This window comes from Python bivittatus, unplaced genomic scaffold (assembly GCF_059951505.1).
Source record: "Python bivittatus isolate LINGU-HERP-01145 unplaced genomic scaffold, Pbiv_v1 ctg000020_np1212, whole genome shotgun sequence".
NCBI lineage: Eukaryota > Metazoa > Chordata > Lepidosauria > Squamata > Pythonidae > Python > Python bivittatus.
Window position 1 is genome coordinate 123,293,103 of NW_028277030.1, and position 18,616 is coordinate 123,311,718.

The 18,616-nt window shown below is 40.2% G+C and overlaps 1 protein-coding gene across 3 annotated transcripts in view; it reads right to left on the reverse strand.

Annotated features, from left to right (window-relative positions):
* The window catches only part of PYGB (glycogen phosphorylase B), a 58,149-nt gene that overhangs the window by 12,290 nt on the left and 27,243 nt on the right, over positions 1–18,616 (reverse strand). For all 3 annotated transcript variants that reach the window (XM_007436404.4, XM_088148931.1, XM_025171976.2), the window contains 10 exons: positions 18,514–18,592; positions 17,752–17,855; positions 14,805–14,936; positions 10,298–10,409; positions 9,136–9,218; positions 7,896–8,039; positions 6,641–6,733; positions 4,388–4,534; positions 2,743–2,906; positions 1,334–1,448 (listed from right to left, as the gene is read on the reverse strand). In XM_007436404.4, coding sequence (XP_007436466.2) covers positions 1,334–1,448; positions 2,743–2,906; positions 4,388–4,534; positions 6,641–6,733; positions 7,896–8,039; positions 9,136–9,218; positions 10,298–10,409; positions 14,805–14,936; positions 17,752–17,855; positions 18,514–18,592 — 1,173 coding nt within the window. The remainder of the gene's footprint in view (positions 1–1,333; positions 1,449–2,742; positions 2,907–4,387; positions 4,535–6,640; positions 6,734–7,895; positions 8,040–9,135; positions 9,219–10,297; positions 10,410–14,804; positions 14,937–17,751; positions 17,856–18,513; positions 18,593–18,616) is intronic.

An 18,616-nucleotide genomic window follows, 5' to 3' on the forward strand; every position in this document is an offset into this window, starting at 1 on the left:
TGTGGTTCACTCGCATAGGACTTGTTGGCAACTAACAGACTAATTCAGGACTAATCACTGAACTGGATATTAGATCTACAATACAACACGGTTCTGCAAAAATGAAAAAGGAGAGAGAGGAAAAAAAAAGAAAAGCAGCATCTTTACCCTCAAGGATTGTCTGCCTGGCTATAGAACTGCCTTTTAAGCAGAGGATGAATGACCTTACATTTCTGACTGCTACGGCATTATAACAACTGTTTTATCACTATAACAAAAACAAATTATTTAAAGTGTTTAATACCATGTTAAGTTGATATTGAAAGCATATAAATATAAATAAGTTGGTATTTATATCACTATGCATCTTAAGCAGTCTACATTAAATATATATGTTATACAACTCAAAATAAAATATATACACAATACAGAGATTAAAATATACTAAAACCAGTGTCTTTAGGGAGTGGAGCAGAACCATCATGAAGTGTCATATGCCAAGGGGATTAAATTCTTTTAATCAGGAGGGCTACACTGAAGCAAGCACAGCATGTGCTTTATCTCCAGGGTACACGTGTTTCACAAAATGGTGGAACAGACCATCTTCCTCGTTGATGTCAAATAAATATCCACCAGATGTGGCACAACCAAGAGACCATCCACTGGCAACTGCAGTAGTTGGGCAAGTCTATTTCGGAGAAGGCATTTGCCAATAGTTGGCACAGTAATGCTAATTAACTGACTTGTTTTTATAAACATTAAGGTGGCTAAGTGCTAATAATAACAATATTCATTGTTATTGTCATGATTAGCCCAACACAGTCTTCAGTTGCATGCAGAGGCTAGGCACCCTGCTCAAATTTTATGTTTCAAGTGGAATCCTAAGTGAAGAGAAGCTGACATATATAGTGCGCTACCTGATACAAAGTTAAACATGACATCTTTCTACAAATCTGAATGCAGACTTACTGTTTATGTGCAGTTACTTACAGATTCAAAATCAGACTTCTATTAATTACCATACCGTTATGCTGTACTCTACAGCAATGCTTCTCAACCTTGGCAACTTGAAGATGTGTGGACTTCAACTCCCAGAATAGCTGGCTGGGGAATTCTGGGAGTTGAAGTCCACACATCTTCAAATTGCCAAGGTTGAGAAATATTGCTCTAGAATCTTCCTAGATATCGGACCAGCCAATCTGTAATTTGCTGAATCTTCTTTTTTCCCTCTTTTTGAAGACAGGGACAACATTTGCTTCCTTCCAGTCATCTGACACTTCACCAGACCAGAGCTCAAACACAACCGAGTACTGCTACAAGTCCTTCCTGTTGGCTGATACTTCTTGTATCTTACCTCCACAATGACTTCAGAGAGTCCTGGGTTACACAGTAGAAGCCATCGCCTGGGAGTGATGCCATTGGTCTTGTTTTGAAACTTCTCTGGCTCTATCTCATAGAAATCTTTGAATCTACGATGTATATGGGTGAGACAGTTCAAAAAGGAACAGAATGTAATATATATTATCTGGTGCCAGCAGATACTAAGAACCTTTTAGCAGCTCAGTGCAGCTGTTAAAAAAGAGAATGCAATCCTAGGATACATTAATTAAAAGCAAAGTATAATCCAGAGCTGGAACAGTACTAGTTCGGCTCTGTTCTACCTAACCAAAGCACTTCCGTTCTGGGTGACATGTTTTAAGAACACTGACAAAGTGGAAACAATTTAGTACCTCCAGATATTTGGGACTACAATTCCAATAATACTTTGCGACAGAGCATTGATCGATGGAAATTTAAATGCAAACCATCTGGAAGTTACTAGATTATATGCCCCTGAAATGGGAGTATATCTAGGAAATGTATCAAGGTGAAGAAATATCTGGGAAATAGGTTATACGAGGAACGCTTGCAAGTGCTGGAGAAGATTAAGGTGAGACATGACCACCATTGTAAATATTTTAAAAGCTGCAGAGCACGGAGCAGACAGGTTCTATGTTGCTTCACAGGGAGGGGCTAGACCCTGGGCAGAAACTGCACGGCAGCTGCTCTTGGCTAAACTGTAGAAGAAACTGTAAGTGGTATTTGGCAGTGGAACAGACTGCTTCAGGACATGAGGGGCTCCCCTTTGCAGATGGTACTTAAACAGAAATAAAGTGGCAATATATCAGGGATGTTGGATCCTGTACCTAGCAGGATGGATGAGATGAACCTCAAGATCCTTTTAAAATCCTATGTCTTTAAAAACGGGGAAGCCTTTTCTGGACTAAAGTAAGCTGCAAATACCTAAGAATATCAGAGAAAGGACTATATTAAATCCCTTTTCCCGACATGCTACTTTTCTATGTGTGGGGAGTCTTCCATTATATAAATTTCTACCTAAAATGCAATAATTCAGGAAACCAATTTGTGTTGACTGTACAAACTAGCACTTAAATTACTTGCTTACTACAGGGTACCAGTATTATCGCTCTCTCTTTCTCTCTCATTCATTCATATAGTCATAATTTGTTAAATCACAACATCTATAGTTTGTCCTCTCACTTCTAAGCCAATTCTGTTTTCTAGGCTAAATGCAAAAAAATTCAAATACTTCATTTTAATAAAAATAAATCAGGTTTGCAAGACAGCAGATATGTATGAGAAGAAAAGACAAAGACTACTTCTTAGATCAGTGGCATGTCTTCACAGTCTTGGCTTATGTGAAGAACACCAGGATAGATAGCTTACTTTCAACTAAATAAAAGAGAAACAAGCAGGACTCACACAGAATTCTTCACAATCTCCGAATGAATCTGAGCCACTCCGTTGACTGCATGAGAACCAATGACACACAGGTGGGCCATATTGATCCTCTTGCAGTCTCCTTCCTCAATCACAGACATCCTTCGGAGGCGGTCAACATCTCCAGGAAAGAGAGTAGCCACATACTGGCAGAACATAAAAAATGATGAGGAATGTTAGGAAGACAAGCTAAATCACATCTCACAATGAATCTTTTTAAACTGAAAAAATGTGAACAAATCCTCCAAAGTCCAGAAGAGATGAACCTACAGTGGTACCTCAGGTTACAAACGCCTCTGCTTACGAACTTTTCGGTTTGCGACCAGCTCCGGCCGCAAAAATTTACCTCGGTTTGCAAACTCCGCCCCGGGGTACGAACCGGATCCGCGGCCATTTTCCGCCGTGCCACATGGTCCACGGCCATTTTCTGCCCGTGCCACGTGGTCCGCGGCCATTTTCCCGCCCGTGCCACGCGGTCCGCGGCCGTTTTTCTGCCCTGCTGCGTGGTCTGCGGCCGTTTTCCTGCCCTGCCGCGCGGTCCACAGCCGTTTTTCCGCCCTTGACGCGTGGTCCGTGGATGCCGGAATGGATTAACGGTAATTACATTGAACCTTATGGGGAAATTTGCTTCGGGTTGCGAACAAATCGGGTTGCAACCAGAGTCACGGAACGGATTAAATTCGTAACCTGAGGTACCACTGTATTTTACTACTCTTCCCCAAATGCCCTCCTCCCTTTTTTAAAGAACATCACCATCCCCCTGAGAAGCCAGCTCCATCAGGGTTTGACACCCATCATTTAGCACTCTTGAACTGTTGCAAATGGAGAGGCTAAATACCTTCTAACAAGATATCAAGATCTATCTAAACAAGGATGGTACCAAATGACATCCAAGAACATATGCTAGGCCATTGCTAACAAAGATATCCTTAAACATATTTATGTGGTCAAAACTACTGCCTTCCAGAAGTTTGGTACTGCCAGCAGCAGTGAATTGTGGGTATTGCAGTACAAGAGATATGAAGGGTACCAGGTGGATGATTCCTTGTTTTATTGATTGTTGCAAGACCACGAGGATTTGAACCCCAAACATGATTGATTCTACCCAGGCTCTGGCATAGCAGCTTGCTGGAGCTGAGAACTGGCCCTTTTCTATGCAGTAAGATGGCCAGATCATATTCAACATGGTATACAAAAGGATAGCTAAACAAATTCAATAAAACTGCTAACTTTGATGCTGAGCACCTTATCATTCAACTACAAATTGCACATTAAATCTCTTCTGGCTTGCCACTAGGTATCTCAGTAATGCTCCTCTGATGCTAGCAATGCAGGGCCCCATAGCATTGGGCATCTATCACCTGCCAAAATGATATTCAAAGCCACACAAAATGAAAAATAAATACATTTAGAATTGCCAAATTTTCACAAGATCATCAAAGCTCAGAGGATTTTCATGGCTTCACATGAGATTAGTGACATCTTATGAGAGCACTAATATCTTGCAAGATTTTGAGCCTTCTCTTCATTCCCCTGGGCCACTGTGAGAGATCATGTGTAAGTGCCAACCTCTGGTATCCTCTCTCTGCCTCTCCCAACTCCCTATTTTCTCTTTAAGATGTCTTACATCCAGATGCTTTTGGTTGATAGCATAAATGATCTCCAGGTGCCTTGGCAGGAGCTTCTCAAACATAGACACCGGCCAGCGCTCCAGGGCTTCGGGCAGCACTGTATGGTTGGTGTATGCACATGTTCGCTTTGTGATTTCCCAGGCCTAGAGCAAAGGAAACAAATGAACTGATGTGAGTAGAAGCATCTCTAAAGGCTGAAAATAAACGCTGGTAACATCAAATGGTGTCAATTTCTGATACTTGCCACAGAGATTACACTGAAACTGGGCTGTTATTTATCAATTGCAGCCTCATTATTAATGGAAAAAAGCACAGATTAATGCAGCTGAAATTCAACTGGCTGATGGTATTAGAGCTAAGCAGAGAGCTTCAAATATTGTAGGGTCACAGCAGTCACTGCATACAGGATCAAAAATGTCTTATGGCCTTGAATGCCATGCTGGGGAAGCCCCCTTCCAATTCTATGCTTCCAGGCTTTACACAAAATTAACATTGATTTTCAGAGACAATTTTTTCAAATACTAAAGTAAATGTTCAAATACAGATACTACAAGCTTGTGCAGTGTAGTGGTTAAGTATTGGGCTAGGAGGGAGGAGATCCAGGTTCCCGTCCACCCTCAGACAAGGAAGCTCCTTTAGTGACTTTAGTCAGTGACTCAGCTCAGTTTATGACCAGGGCTGATGGTGAGATAAAATGAACGATAACCTTCATGTAAGCTACCTTGAGGAAAGATGATATATAAATCTAGCAAACTAATAAAATGAATAAATAGGAAGGCACAGAATAATAAGGAATCTAAATACAGGAAGTCCTCATTTAGCGACCACAACTGGGACCAGCAACTGGGTCATTAAGTGAAGCAGTCACTAAGTGAAACCGCAACTGTGCTTACAATACTAATTCAGCTTTCCTTTGCTTTACCAACCTGTGAAGGTCGTAAATGCAAGGATTGGTTGTAAAGTTACTTTTTCATCACCGTCATAACTGCTAACAGTTGCTAAACGAGGACTACCTGCATCTGAAATGTGTCTGTCAATGAAAAGTCATTTTGGTGTCTGTATGTCATATTTCTATAGGTTTAAAATGAAGACTAATTCACAAAACATTGTTTTATATGTATTGGGGCATTCATGAAATTGTTGGATAGGCTGAAAATTCAAAATCAGCTCATATGATGTAGTCATATAGTGGCTCCTTGTTGACATACATAATTTCACATATTAATTTGTTCTGGGAGATTCATTGGTTTTTGTGGAAGATTATATTCCTTTCAACTACAGGCCAGTAAGTTGGAAATCAACAGGAAGACTATGGAAATGGTCATAGGGGACCATGCTTTTAGAATTGCTAAATGACCGACTTCAAAAGGTTAAAAGGATGAAGAACGTGTCTCTCTCTCTATTTTAACAATCACCAGGGGGTGGTTCATTCAAGAATACTCTTCAGGAATTTGGACCATATATGGTTAATTTCTCATTTTTTCTGATTGTTAAATATTATTAACTGAAAAAAGAGGTATGCTTTTGTGGACTGTTTGCTCTTTCTCCTCCTCTTCTTGTTTTTTCCTCAATCAATCAATCAATCAATCAGGTTATAAAGAATAACTGAAGTATATTCTATTCCTGTATGAGCCAGCCTGCTTGTAAAGATCACTATGCTTCCACTGCCAACTGAAGTGAAGTGGGTGATGACCAGAAACTTGGCATTTTCAGGTACAGCAAGTCTGCCTAGCATCAACTTTATTCTCCTTAAGTGAGGGCTGAAACTATGTTTAGTGGCCCAAGTCATTTTATGTTGCTAGGCAAATGAAGTTTTATCAGATTTTTTTTTAAATCTTGTAAGCAGCTTTAGCAGCTATGGCTAAGAAGACTACAGTTTGAGCTACTATGAAAGGGAGAAGTGGCAGATGGAGGAAGGGTTCAGTTCTTTTTTCCTACTCTCCACTTGAAATCACCACACTCTGATGCTGCAGAGCTGTGATATTACAGAGGTAGATCTTAATTAAACACTGAGTTTGCATGAGTGAGTCATCTTGGGCAGCCTTTCCTAACCTGATACCTTTCAGCTGTGTTGGGCTGTAACTCTCAGAATCTAGCTTCTCACCATCCTGGCTAGGAATTCTGGAAAATGTAATCCCAAGATATCTGGGGGAGCATCAAGCTGGAGAAGGCAGATCTCTTGGCAGTTTCTGAAAGAACCTGTTGGTGATTAAAGACTGTGTCTTTCTTGCCTCCCATTCCATTCTCACCTTATCCCAATCCATATGTTCAACATCAACAAAGATCCTCATGAGCTCAGGAATGGAGAGGGCTGGGTGAGTGTCATTGAGCTGAATGGCAACCTGTAAAATGGACAACATAAATCTTAATATGAAATTCTCCATTGCTTCCATTCAAAAAAAACCCAGTGAGTCCATGGGGCACAATGGAAAGTCTGATTTCAGTTTATGCTGATAGCCATTTGGTGACCACAGGCTAGCTACTAATTTTCTATAAGCTACTACTAAATTTCAATTCCTAGATGCAAACAAGAAAGAAAAAAAAGATTATCATTAGGGGCTTCAGAGGAACTACAGGATTTTAGCCGTAAGTAATCTGGTCAACTGGAAGGTCCACTGGCTTGTGGAGAATCTTGCACTTGATATTTTCAAGTTTAAAAAAATAAACTTTTAATCCTTATTAAAAGTAAAGAAACAGAAAATATGCTAAAGAAGTATTTAGGGCTGCTGCTCAGGAACTTTTTTTTTCAATTGTTCATTCATACTAGGAACATAATCTGCCAGACTCCCAGTCTATCCTTATTTTCCTACTCTTATGAAACTATATCAGTTCACTTTTCCAAAGGTCTTAACTAATCTTTCCAAGTTGCCACAGTAGGAGAAAATAATAACATAATAAAAATGGCACACACAATTTTCTTTTGAAAAGAAAAAAGAAATCCTCATCCAATTATGCAAATTGGAGGAAGTTGAAAATTAAAATATGTTACCTAATTTTCGTTACTGGTGCTAATTACTGAATTTGTGTTTCGTGAACACTGAATTTGATACTGTATTGCAGACAATTTCACAAAACCCTTCATATTCATGACATCCAACTTATAGGATCAACAATGAAGATGACTGGTAAAATCTATAAAATCTGATTAAATCTATAAAAAATTCTGGAAGCTGAAGGAGCTAGGTAAATGACTGACTAAACTATACATTTGCTAACAGGGATTATTAATAATCTGTTGTCACTAAACAATCCAAATATCATGGTATTAAAAGACAACAACAAAAATAAAAATAATGGCATAATTCTATGCACACCAGTAATATTACTGTAAAGATCACAGGACTTTAGGACTGATGGGAGAGATTTCTAGTATTAAACAACATTCTGGTTTTGCCTTTCTTAACATCAAAAGACTACCAAACATTATCAGAGAAAGCGAAAGGTATTCTTTAAAATTAAAAAAAAAAATCATGAGTTGCACTAGCCCTCATGTGAAATGTTCACCTTGTCAGGGAAGGTTTCGAAGCAGGTCCTCACTGGATCGCGACATCCAAATTTGGAAGACTTGAATCGTCGTATGATGTCCTGGAGAGTGGCAGCGACCACGAAGTACTCCTGTTTCAGACGCAATTCCTTTCCTTCAAAAAACTTAGGGACGCAGCGGGGAAAAGGGGTTATATTAGTCTGTGCCAGAAGCAACACAATGAAGGTACCAATAATAAAGCACACTAATAATGGCGATGATTTGAGGGATCATAAAAATCAAGCTCATTGGAAGGACTGATAATGAAGCTCAAGCCCAGATACTTTGGTCACCTAATGCGAAGAGAGGACTCTTTGGAAAAGACCCTGATGCTGGGAAAGACTGAAGGCAAAAGGAGAAGAGGACGGCAGAGGGTGAGATGATTAGATAGCATCACTGAAGCAATGAGCATGAAACTGAGCAAACTCAGGGAGGCAGTGAAGGACAGGAAGGCCTGGCGCAATATGGTTCATGGGGTCACGAAGAGTCGGACACAACTTAATGACTAAACAACAACAACAAAAATCAAGCTCCTTTCCAGAGTGAAAGAGAGAGATGAGCTGGGCTTTGCTGATAAGGTTGCATCCTCAGAGGTTTCCCTCTCTCGGGTCCATATTTTATATAAAAGGCAAACTTCTTTTAATAAGTTTCTACAAAGAACAAATATTCACATTTGCTGTTCAGAGATCAACACTGATCCCAAGAACATGAAAACACTCTTAACTTCCTCTGAAAATAAATGGGATTTCAGCACACTTAATTCTCTCTGCACTGTGTATCCAGTGGCCCTGACTTGGGCGCGTTCCAGTAAATGTAAAAATACTACCTGAATGGAGGAAAAGGTTATTAGAAAGTAGTATGTGTATTGTGCTGCTCCTGAACAGAGCAGAGGAGGGAATGCAGGAAGATGGAAATGAGGAAAATTATACTGAGTAAGTGCACGCAAGCTAAACTTCACTTCTTTCATATAAGTTTCATACATTTCACTCTCCTGTTATAACCTATATATCCCTCCTTCCATCAGGAATGGCTTTTTGAAGATGCTGGGAGGTCCACTGGAGAAGAAGAAACTGGGAGCTCCCACCCAACGCACCCAAACAAATAGCTTTTCAAAGACAGCGGGAACGAAGCAAAATGAAATCAGCAATTCACTTTTGGCCAGAAGAGATTTAACGCAGCACTTACATTGCACTTACACTGCACAAGGCAGCAGATACTTACATTATCATTGGGGTACAACACTCTGGATATGTTTTCTGCCAGGTTTCTATCCAACACAGCCTGGATATAATCACCAACATTAACTAGGGGAAGAGGATGAAGGTAGAGCAGTCACATCTACGAAGTGGAATACCCCAGGAACTGTAGGCGTCTACCACTGCACAGCACTAATTTCATAGCTTCACTTTACCCCTTCCCTTTGTTCACTGAGGTTTTCAAAAGTTTCAGCTTGAATCTCAAGTTTTGTTTACAACTGCAAGAGGAAAAATTCCAGGCGGAATGTATTTCAAATGGGAAGCAAACAACTGGATTCTTTGCTCAACTGTCTGTCTAGCTCTTGAGACATGTTAAACTGAGCGCTGCTGGGGAAATGATGAACCAACTCCTTCATACATACATGTTACCTGTTTAGAACCTAAGCATGTGGAAAGTCTTTGTGTACTTTCTAAGTGTGTACATCTAAATAATACAGATGACATAATCCTCTTCAGTACCTGCTACTGAAGGAAATTTTAATAGCACTTATGGTTGGGGCCAGTTTATCTGTTTCTATTGTTATGGGCTAAACTGTATGTGACATTAAACCCATCCCATTTGAATGTGCAAAAGTGTTTTTGTTTGAACTGAAGTCATGAGAAAACTAAAAAGAGAAATCGATCTCTGGCTCACAAGAGGCATAATTCTTTACCCTGTGTCCTAGTTCTGATAAAAATCCTCTTCCCAACTCTGTTATCTACAAAGGAAGGGAAGCTGGTTATTGGCACTAATAGCATCCTCTTTTCTACAGCAGAATGGCTTGGAGAGGGAGGATCTGAAAGCGGCTGCAATGAAGGAAGAAAGAGTTAAATTCCAGTCACCATGGGCCAAACTTCTCTCCCTAGCTGCTATTTAAGAAACAAAAATTACATGCTCAGTAAATTAAATAAAACATGTGCAGAGCAAACATTTGGTGGCTGGTATTCCTTTTCTTTTCTTCTTGAGAACATGTAATAGTAGATAAACACAACGAAGAATTCGCTTCACCCACCTCTGAAGCCAAACTACACTAATTACCTGATGTACTGAAAACGGAGAAGCTGTTTTGCACGCTCCCTTAGACCCATGAATTCTTCCAAAACAAAAAGATGGTGAAATCAACCAATTCCAAAATAAGACAACTTACACTCTTCAAGGTTGAAATCATTAGGTGCCTTGGCTGACCACAGTCTCATGGTATTAACTGTATTGTTCTTGTATCCTGGAACAGGCGTATCATAAGGCATGGCAAGAACAACCTAATATGAAGCAAGAGGTCAAGTAAAGATGGGCTAACAGAGTGACATAAAAATGATAGCAACCTGTAGCTAAAGGGCATTGCAACTGTTCACTCAAGTATATCCTGCTCATTTTATTTTAAAAAGGTGATTCACAATTCCAAACAGCATAGCTTAATATATTCCAAACAATAACATGAGAAAAATAATGACATTAAATAGCAAAATAGACCCTGGTATCATCAAAAACAAAGTTGGGAGCTCAACAAAAGGAAAGCAATCCCAATACAAAAAGCAGAAGAGAAAAGAAGATAATCCAAGCCTCCTTTTGGAAAGGTTTTAACTTGGCATTTAAGAAAGTTCAGTGCTGGGGCTCTGCAGGTCTTGCTAGGCAGGCACTTGACAGAACAAAGAAGGATCTGCTGTTCTTTAACCTGCAAGGGAACTTGGAGCTCAGCCACAGACGTTATTAAGTGAAGCATTCAGAGAAGAACATTCTTTGAAAGGGCTGGAAGTGAATTTAATTATATAATTCTCCCCACTCCTGGCAGTTTAGCAACCTCACCTTTCCTCTCTCAAATCTCCATTATCTCCTGAAGAACGTCTTTGTTAGTATAACAACATAAGGAATGAAACCATGACTAGGTTCATGCAATGCACTAATTCAGGAGTGCTCCAAAGGTGCAGACTCTGGGCCTTGCGTGGTTCAGAGCAGGCCACAGCGCCATCCCCAGATTCCCCTGCCCCACTCTCTATCCTCCTGTGTCCACCTATTGCTGCATTTCCCATCTGCTCTCGACCAGATATTTCCTACTCCAAATGCTGCCCTCTTGCCCCTCTGTCTAGGTCGTCTTTCCTACCCACCCACTCTTTCTTCTTTCTGCGTGCCAAACTGCTTTCTTTCCTATGCTTTATCTCTCCCAATTGATGTCCTCTTTCTTGACTATTCTACTTTTCTTCTGACGGCCACAACCCTGTCTTTCCTGCCAACTTGGCCCGATTCTTCCCAACCTATTCATTCTCCTCCAGCCTCCCCTCGCAGCTCTCTCCACCCTCTCCCCATCATTCCATCCAGCCTCCTCCTCCAGCCTTCACTGGCTTCCCTCCTCTCCTGCCGGCTTTCCCCAGCCTCCCTGTGCTGTGCTTACAGGCTGCATGTTCTCTATTCCTTCCAAAAGTGGAAAAAAAGTTGTAACCTTTTTTTTCTTTAATGGGGGAACTATGAGACCAAGACTCTGTTCTACTCATAGAAACAAAAACATGTCCCTTTTCCCCTCCCTTTTCTGGAACGGAAGGAAGAAGCAAGTTGCTTCTTTCATTTGTTCCAAAGCAAACAAAAAAGATCAGCACTTTTTGCATTAGTAGAGAAGCTTTGAAGTAGCAGCTTCTTTTTTAGTGTAACCATCACAATTTCTTCTAAAATCAGTAGCACAATTTAAGAACAAATATTAGAAAATAAAGGAATAACATTAAATATAAAAAATAAAGTATAAAGTGTTATTTTTAAAATATTAAAAATTACATTAAATAATTGAAAGTAATAAAAACAAAAAATACTATAAAATACAATTTTAGAAAAATAAATAAGTGTCCCCCAGTCCCTTTTAGAGTATGGCTTTCGAGATGTGCCATGAAGCCCAATGCAGCCCTAAAGCTGGCAAGCGTTGGGCATTATTCCATAAATTACTTTATTAGTTTAATGAATAAACCACAAATGTTTAGATTCATGAAACACATTAATCCTTAATAGGACAAACCATATTTTAATATGGCATGAGTTCTAGGATACTGTTTTGATTTATTTATCAACAACAGACTTATTTTTTAATCAAAGATGGGCCAGAACAATCAGTATTAAAACTGTGAAATTATTAGCTTTATTACAGAGACATATATCAAAAGTGATACAGTGTGTTATATGCACATGTGAAGAAAGTATCTGAGCAGAATTTCTCATATGCCTTAATCACCTGGATCAGCCATCCCAATCTGGTGCCCTCTGGATATGTTACAGCTACAAAACCCAGAACGTTCTCCATGACCCAGTCAAAGGATGGCTTGAACACACCATGAAAACAGCCACTTTTGTATGAAATTATGTTAGAGCCTCCCTTAAACTAACGCAGAAGAAAAGTCTAGGCTATATAACTATGGAATTTGCTGCCATAATATGTTGCAATGATCACCAGTTTAGATGATTCAAAAGCAGATTAGACAGATTTATGGAAGATCAAGCTATCAATGTCCACCCCTCTCAATGGCAATTTACTACCTTCTGAGTGGGGAGATTACCTCAAATATCAGCTGCTGAAGAGCAACAATCAACAAGTCTCTTGTCCTCCTGTATATGTTTGTGAGATTCCTGAGGGTAGTAGATTGGCCAATGTGTGCCAGAATGTTGGTCTGCTGGTTTGATCCAACAGGGCACTTCATATTAAGCCACATAGATTTGCCTGACTCAAGTGGCATAAAACTACTTGGAATGAATGAATGAATGAATGAATGAATGAATGAATGAATGAATGAATGAGGAGGACTATTCAAAGTGGGAGTGGAAACCAGAACTGGACAAAGAAGAAAAGCAGCCCCAGTTTAGAGGTTTTGGATGCTGATCTGGAACACCCAGGATCGATTAGCTGGCTGACATAGGCTTGGCAAGTTGCTGTGTCCAAATCTGATCTACCTCATGAGGCGGTTATAATGCTATCAGCATGCTCTAAATGACTTGGTTTTATAAAAAATTAAACATCTATGGGAAGTTTATGGGCTAGTCACGTATCTCCTAACAAGTGAAAAATGAAACACTGAACTACCTATGGAAAGTTGTGTACTCCTAAACAGCTGAAAATGGCACCAAACCTCAGTTCTGAATGTCTCTCTAGCAAAGAACAGTCATTTGTTTAGTCAATCTCAAAGGAATGCTGCTGTTTAAACCAATTATATGCTGCCCGGCAACAAATGTGGGACACCGTGGCCCACTGTCTATGTGGAAAACATAAAGAGGCTGCAGCCAGAGCAGGCCCAAATATGGCTTGTAAGAAGCATAGAAATCCATGTTTTGAATTGCTTTGAAGGCTTCTCATGTTTGCAAAAGCTCATGCTGCAATAATCTGTTTCTAAAGTACCATAGGATACTCTGCCTTCAGTACTGAGATGACATCCAGAAAAATATGCCAGAACCTGTTCTTCTGACAGTTGAGGAAAAATTATCCAAGCATTTGGCTTTACAGGTAGTCCTCACTTAATGACCACAATTGGGAAGGGAATTTATCAAATCTAAATCTAAATCTAAACCTAAATGATACTGTCTGTTACTTGAATCATCACGTGACTGGACCCGATTTTATGACCTTTTTTTGCGGTGGTTGTTAAGTGAATCACATGGTTCCCCATTGATTTTGCTTGACAGAAGACGGCTGGGAAGGTCACAAATGGTGATCACGTGACCCCGGGACACTGCAACTGTCGTAAATGCGAGCTGGTTGCCAAGCGTCCAGATCACGATCAGGTGGCCTTGGGGGTGCTGTTACCATTGTAAGTCACTTTTTTAGCGTCATCATAACTTTGAACAGTCGGTAAATGAACAATCATTAAGTGAGGACTACTTGTAAAGACTTGTAGTCTTGAACCAGTTCCCATTCATTGCCATGGTGTTCGCAGAGAAGGTATTTTTAGTGGATTGAGCCCTTTGTTTTTTCACTTGCATAACATGGTTTTCTCCCATTTTTTCTTTTTTTGGGCAATGACTCAGACACCACTTTTACAAATTTGATGTTTTTACGTGCTGCCTATGCTGCCTGGGGATTATGGGAATGGTGGTGGTCTCAACATATCTGGGAGGTACCAGGTTATGGCAGCCAGCAGTTTGACAACAACAATAAAAGGTTCTGGTTTGTTCAATTTAATCAAATCTCCACATCATTTGCATGCAAATTGATCTGATTTGGATCAATCCACACAATGTTTTTGCAAGCATTTATGCACTTTTATAATTCAAACTGATCCCAACTGAACTGACTCAGTCTGACTCAGACAATTTGACCTAAATAATTTAGAATAAAATCAACATACAAACTGGAATAATTCAAACTGCATCGTTGACACATTCTTAGTATCTGTTTGATGGCAAAGCTATTGAGGAAGCACCTATTGCTCTTGCCCTTGCCTTCCTTGATGCTTCCTTTGATCATTACTCTACTAGATGGTTGTTCTCACACAGCCCTTCAAAGTGAGTTGCAATCCATCAAGCTGGGGAAGTTCTACAGGATAATTATTGTCCTTGTAACGTGGAGGATAGGTAGACAAGTATTCATTGCTATTGTCAAAGACTCCAAACACAAGACCATCAACATATGCCCTTTGGCTCTTTTGTCCTCATGATCAATGGTTTCCTATATATAGCTGTAAAAGGTTTACCTGAGTATCAATCCATTTAACCCCATTAGGAGTATGGTCTACCCGACCATAGAAATGTACAGGAAGCATGTATTCAGGGCGGGCTTTTTCCCAAGGATTGCCGTACCGCAGCCAATCATCAGCTTCTTCCACCTGAAACAAGGAGAAGTGACTTATCAAAAAAACTGCCTTCTTCAGTCAATGAGGTGAAATTAATGAACAAGGGCTTTTCAATGGCTGAATGGAAGTGAGAGTGCCGTCTCCAAAGATGTTCACCTAGCACAACACTGTAGTCATTCTGGTGCCAGATAATAATCTTTTTAATTTTCCTGTCCCTTTAATTTTAAAAATATATCTTCATTTTAATTATTATAATTAATGCACTGGGAAATGTATGACTATGAAAAAGAAAGTTTATTGTACATTTGTTGATTTTGAGAAAGTGTATAATAAAGCTAATTGAGTTGTTTATAGGTTTATGGAATGCTCTGCACAAACAGGGAGTTGAAAGTTGGTTCCTGAATGCAATAAGAGTAGCATGTAATAGAAATAAAGTATGTGTGAGAATGGATGGAATGCCTAACAAGTGGTTAAAGTGGTTAAGAAGACATCACATATCCTCAGATAAGGAAAGCTTCTGGTGATGTTAGAGGTGGGTCAGTTGGGGACATGAATGTGTGTGTACCTTTGTATAAGGACAATGCCATGTTGTTGACAGAGAACCTGAATAACTTGTAGCATTCTCTGCTGTGGCACCCGCTTTATGGAACATTCTCCCCGCCCCCGCCCGAAGTGAGGTCATCTCCATCCCTACTTATTTTCTGGAAGTCCCTCAAAACCTGGCTATGTCATCTGGCCTGGGGGACTCAGTGGACCGGTGAAAACTTGAGGTAGCTCACTTGCTGATCTAATCTCGTGTGTTTTATCCTTTTTAACCTTTTAATTTGATTGCTTTTGACATGTTTATTGTTTTTTATATTTTTTGCTGTACACCGCCCAGAGTTACTTCTTGTGAGATGGGAGGCCATCTAAATTTGATAAATAAATAAAATATTAGATACTGTATGACTGTATGATGCAATGAGGAGTTGTATCTAAAAATCAGTGCATCAGATCCCAGCAGATATGTCTGACAGGGAAACTGCCAGTTATACATAAATGGAAAAAAAGCAGGACAAGGAGATAAATTTGTGTATCTTGGTAGAAAGTTTACAAAAGATGAAAAAAATAAATGGAGAAATTTTAGCACAATTGCACATGCTGGTAGCAATGTAATGGGTAGAAATGAGGAACATATATGGAAAAAAATGAAAATGGCTGCATATAACAGTATTTCCAACAAACTCACTTCTAATGAAAGTATTTTATACATTTCTCAGTGCATGAATTATGACAATTAAAATTCTTGAGGCTAAAATCTTAGAAGATGCTGCCAGTGTTAATTTTATTATAAAGATATTTATAGCTCCTAGTTCACCTACATAGCTTCAAGGTCTGGCATCATGAAAGTAGCATTTTATAATACTAGCAAACCATGGGATAACCTGTTTAGATATGTGGCACCCACTAAAAATATTTATCAGTTGCTATTTCCTATATAGTGTGTTGCATGCCCACCAACACCAAGTCCAATCAAGGAGCACACCAGCCTTTTCCATTAGACTTCTCCAACATGCCCTTGTGGACAGTATCTATCCTGGGATTTTGGTATTCACTGAACCTGCCATCAGCTGCTGTATCTGGTGCTTAGATTGCCACCTGGCAATGCTAGCTAGTTACAAGAGCTTGTTAAGTAAGATATGTCTTGTGGGCCATCATCTGAGAATCAAAGCCCTACATAAGGATGAGCCAACATCCATCCCCCTCTACATGTTAAATTCAGTTTACATTAGTTTGATACCAGACCCACTTTCCAGAGAAGTAGTGGGCCAACCTTCACTGGATGCGTTCAAGCTGAGGCTGGACAATCATTAGTCAAAGATGTTTGAATCTGTATTCCTGCATTGAGCAGAAGGTTGGACTTGATAACCTAAGTGGCTCCATCCAACTCAACAGTTTTATGATTCTTAGTCAGCGTGGCCAATGACAGGATTCATAGGAGCTGCAGTCTAACATGTAGATGCCCACAAGTTGCTTACTCCATCCTTAGGGGTACTGTGGTGGGTATGTAGTAATGCAACCTGAGTCTCTTGTTATTAAAACAAGCGGTCCATGCCAGCCCCACAATGATGGACCACTTGGGAATTCTCCACTGGCTACACTTGGCACTGCACTTTTTCTGGGGCAGGACCCCTGCTTGGCAGTAAAGTACAGGTAGTCCTTGCTTAACAATGGTAATTGGGACCAGAATTTCCATTGCTAAGTGACATGGTTGTAAAGCGTGATGTCATGTGACCACACAGCTTAGCAGTGGCAGTTCTGGCACTTCCAGCTGCCGTCATAAAGCAAATCCTATGCTGTCATTAAGCATAACATCATGTGGTCACCATTTGTGACCTTCTGTTGGCTTCCCCATTGACTTTGCTTGTTGGAAGCCGGCAATAAAGGTTGCAAATGGTGATCACATGACCACGGAATGAGGCAACGTTGTAATTGTGAGCTGGTCAGTGAGTGCCCGGATTGCAATGACGTGACTGTGGGGACGCTGTGACTGTTTTAAGTACAAGGACCAGTTGTTAAGTACCACTTGTTCAGCACCATTGTAAATTTGAACGGTTGCTGAACCAGTGGTCAATAAGCAAGGACTACCTGTATATCCTTTTTCTACAGACAGACTTGGCTTCAGTTTTTGGTAGCTATGATTAAAATGTTCTCAGATAGTAGGCTTATGTCACCACCCTTCTATCTTGCTGTTTTTTCCTACAGCTTTGGGCAAACTTCAGCTACCATCACAGTTCTCTCCCAAGCCTGATTATCATTAGGAGCACCTGACAAGACAGACAGAACCAAGGAATGATCATTCCCTCACCTGCCAGCCATTGACAATCTTTTGATTAAAAATGCCAAATTCGTAGCGGATTCCGTAGCCGTAGGCTGCAAGCCCCAGTGTTGCCATAGAGTCCAGAAAGCAAGCTGTCATGGAAAAGAACCAACACACTTTATTGCCAGACAGAAATAAACACCCAGACAAGCAGCTGCTACTGATGCAACTCACTGTGCTTGTATTTATAAGACTGCACAGCCCCAAAAGAATGATGAGGGATGGGGTGGGATAGTGGCTAAGAGACTGAGCTAGAAAACATGAAAGATCTAGCTTTTATCTCAGCTCTCCCGTGAACTCACAAAGTGTCCTTAGCAAAGGGGTAATAAGATTATAGAGTTAGCTTTCAGAATTGTTATGTAAAGATTATCACTAGGTAAGAAAGATAGCAGTTTCAACACTTTAATTCATGTGACATAAATTCTATAAAAAGGGCTTTGTATCAAAATTCCAAATAGCTATCCATTTCATCACAGATCTGTTACAGCTCCTGAAGAGCAATCTGAGCGCAGCCATGCCAGCAAAGTCTGGCTATGGAAGAATTCAGCTTCTCACACTGGTCAAACAAGATGCTTATCAAGGCAGTCGGTTAACTGAGAGCCATCCAAAGTCTGCATCCTATTTTATCAGCTCTACACTCCATCTCCTCATTTTCTCTGAATTCCCTTACCCCCCCCCCCTTATTACAGTACAAATGGTCCTCCTCAGTAGAAAAGCACTGGCATCTTCTCATCAACTGTCACTGCTCACCTGCCAGACGCCCCAGTCCTCCATTGCCAAGGCCAGCATCTTCCTCAATCTCTTCCAACTCTTCTAAGTCTAGGCCGAGCTATTGGGAGGAGTAAGCAAAGGA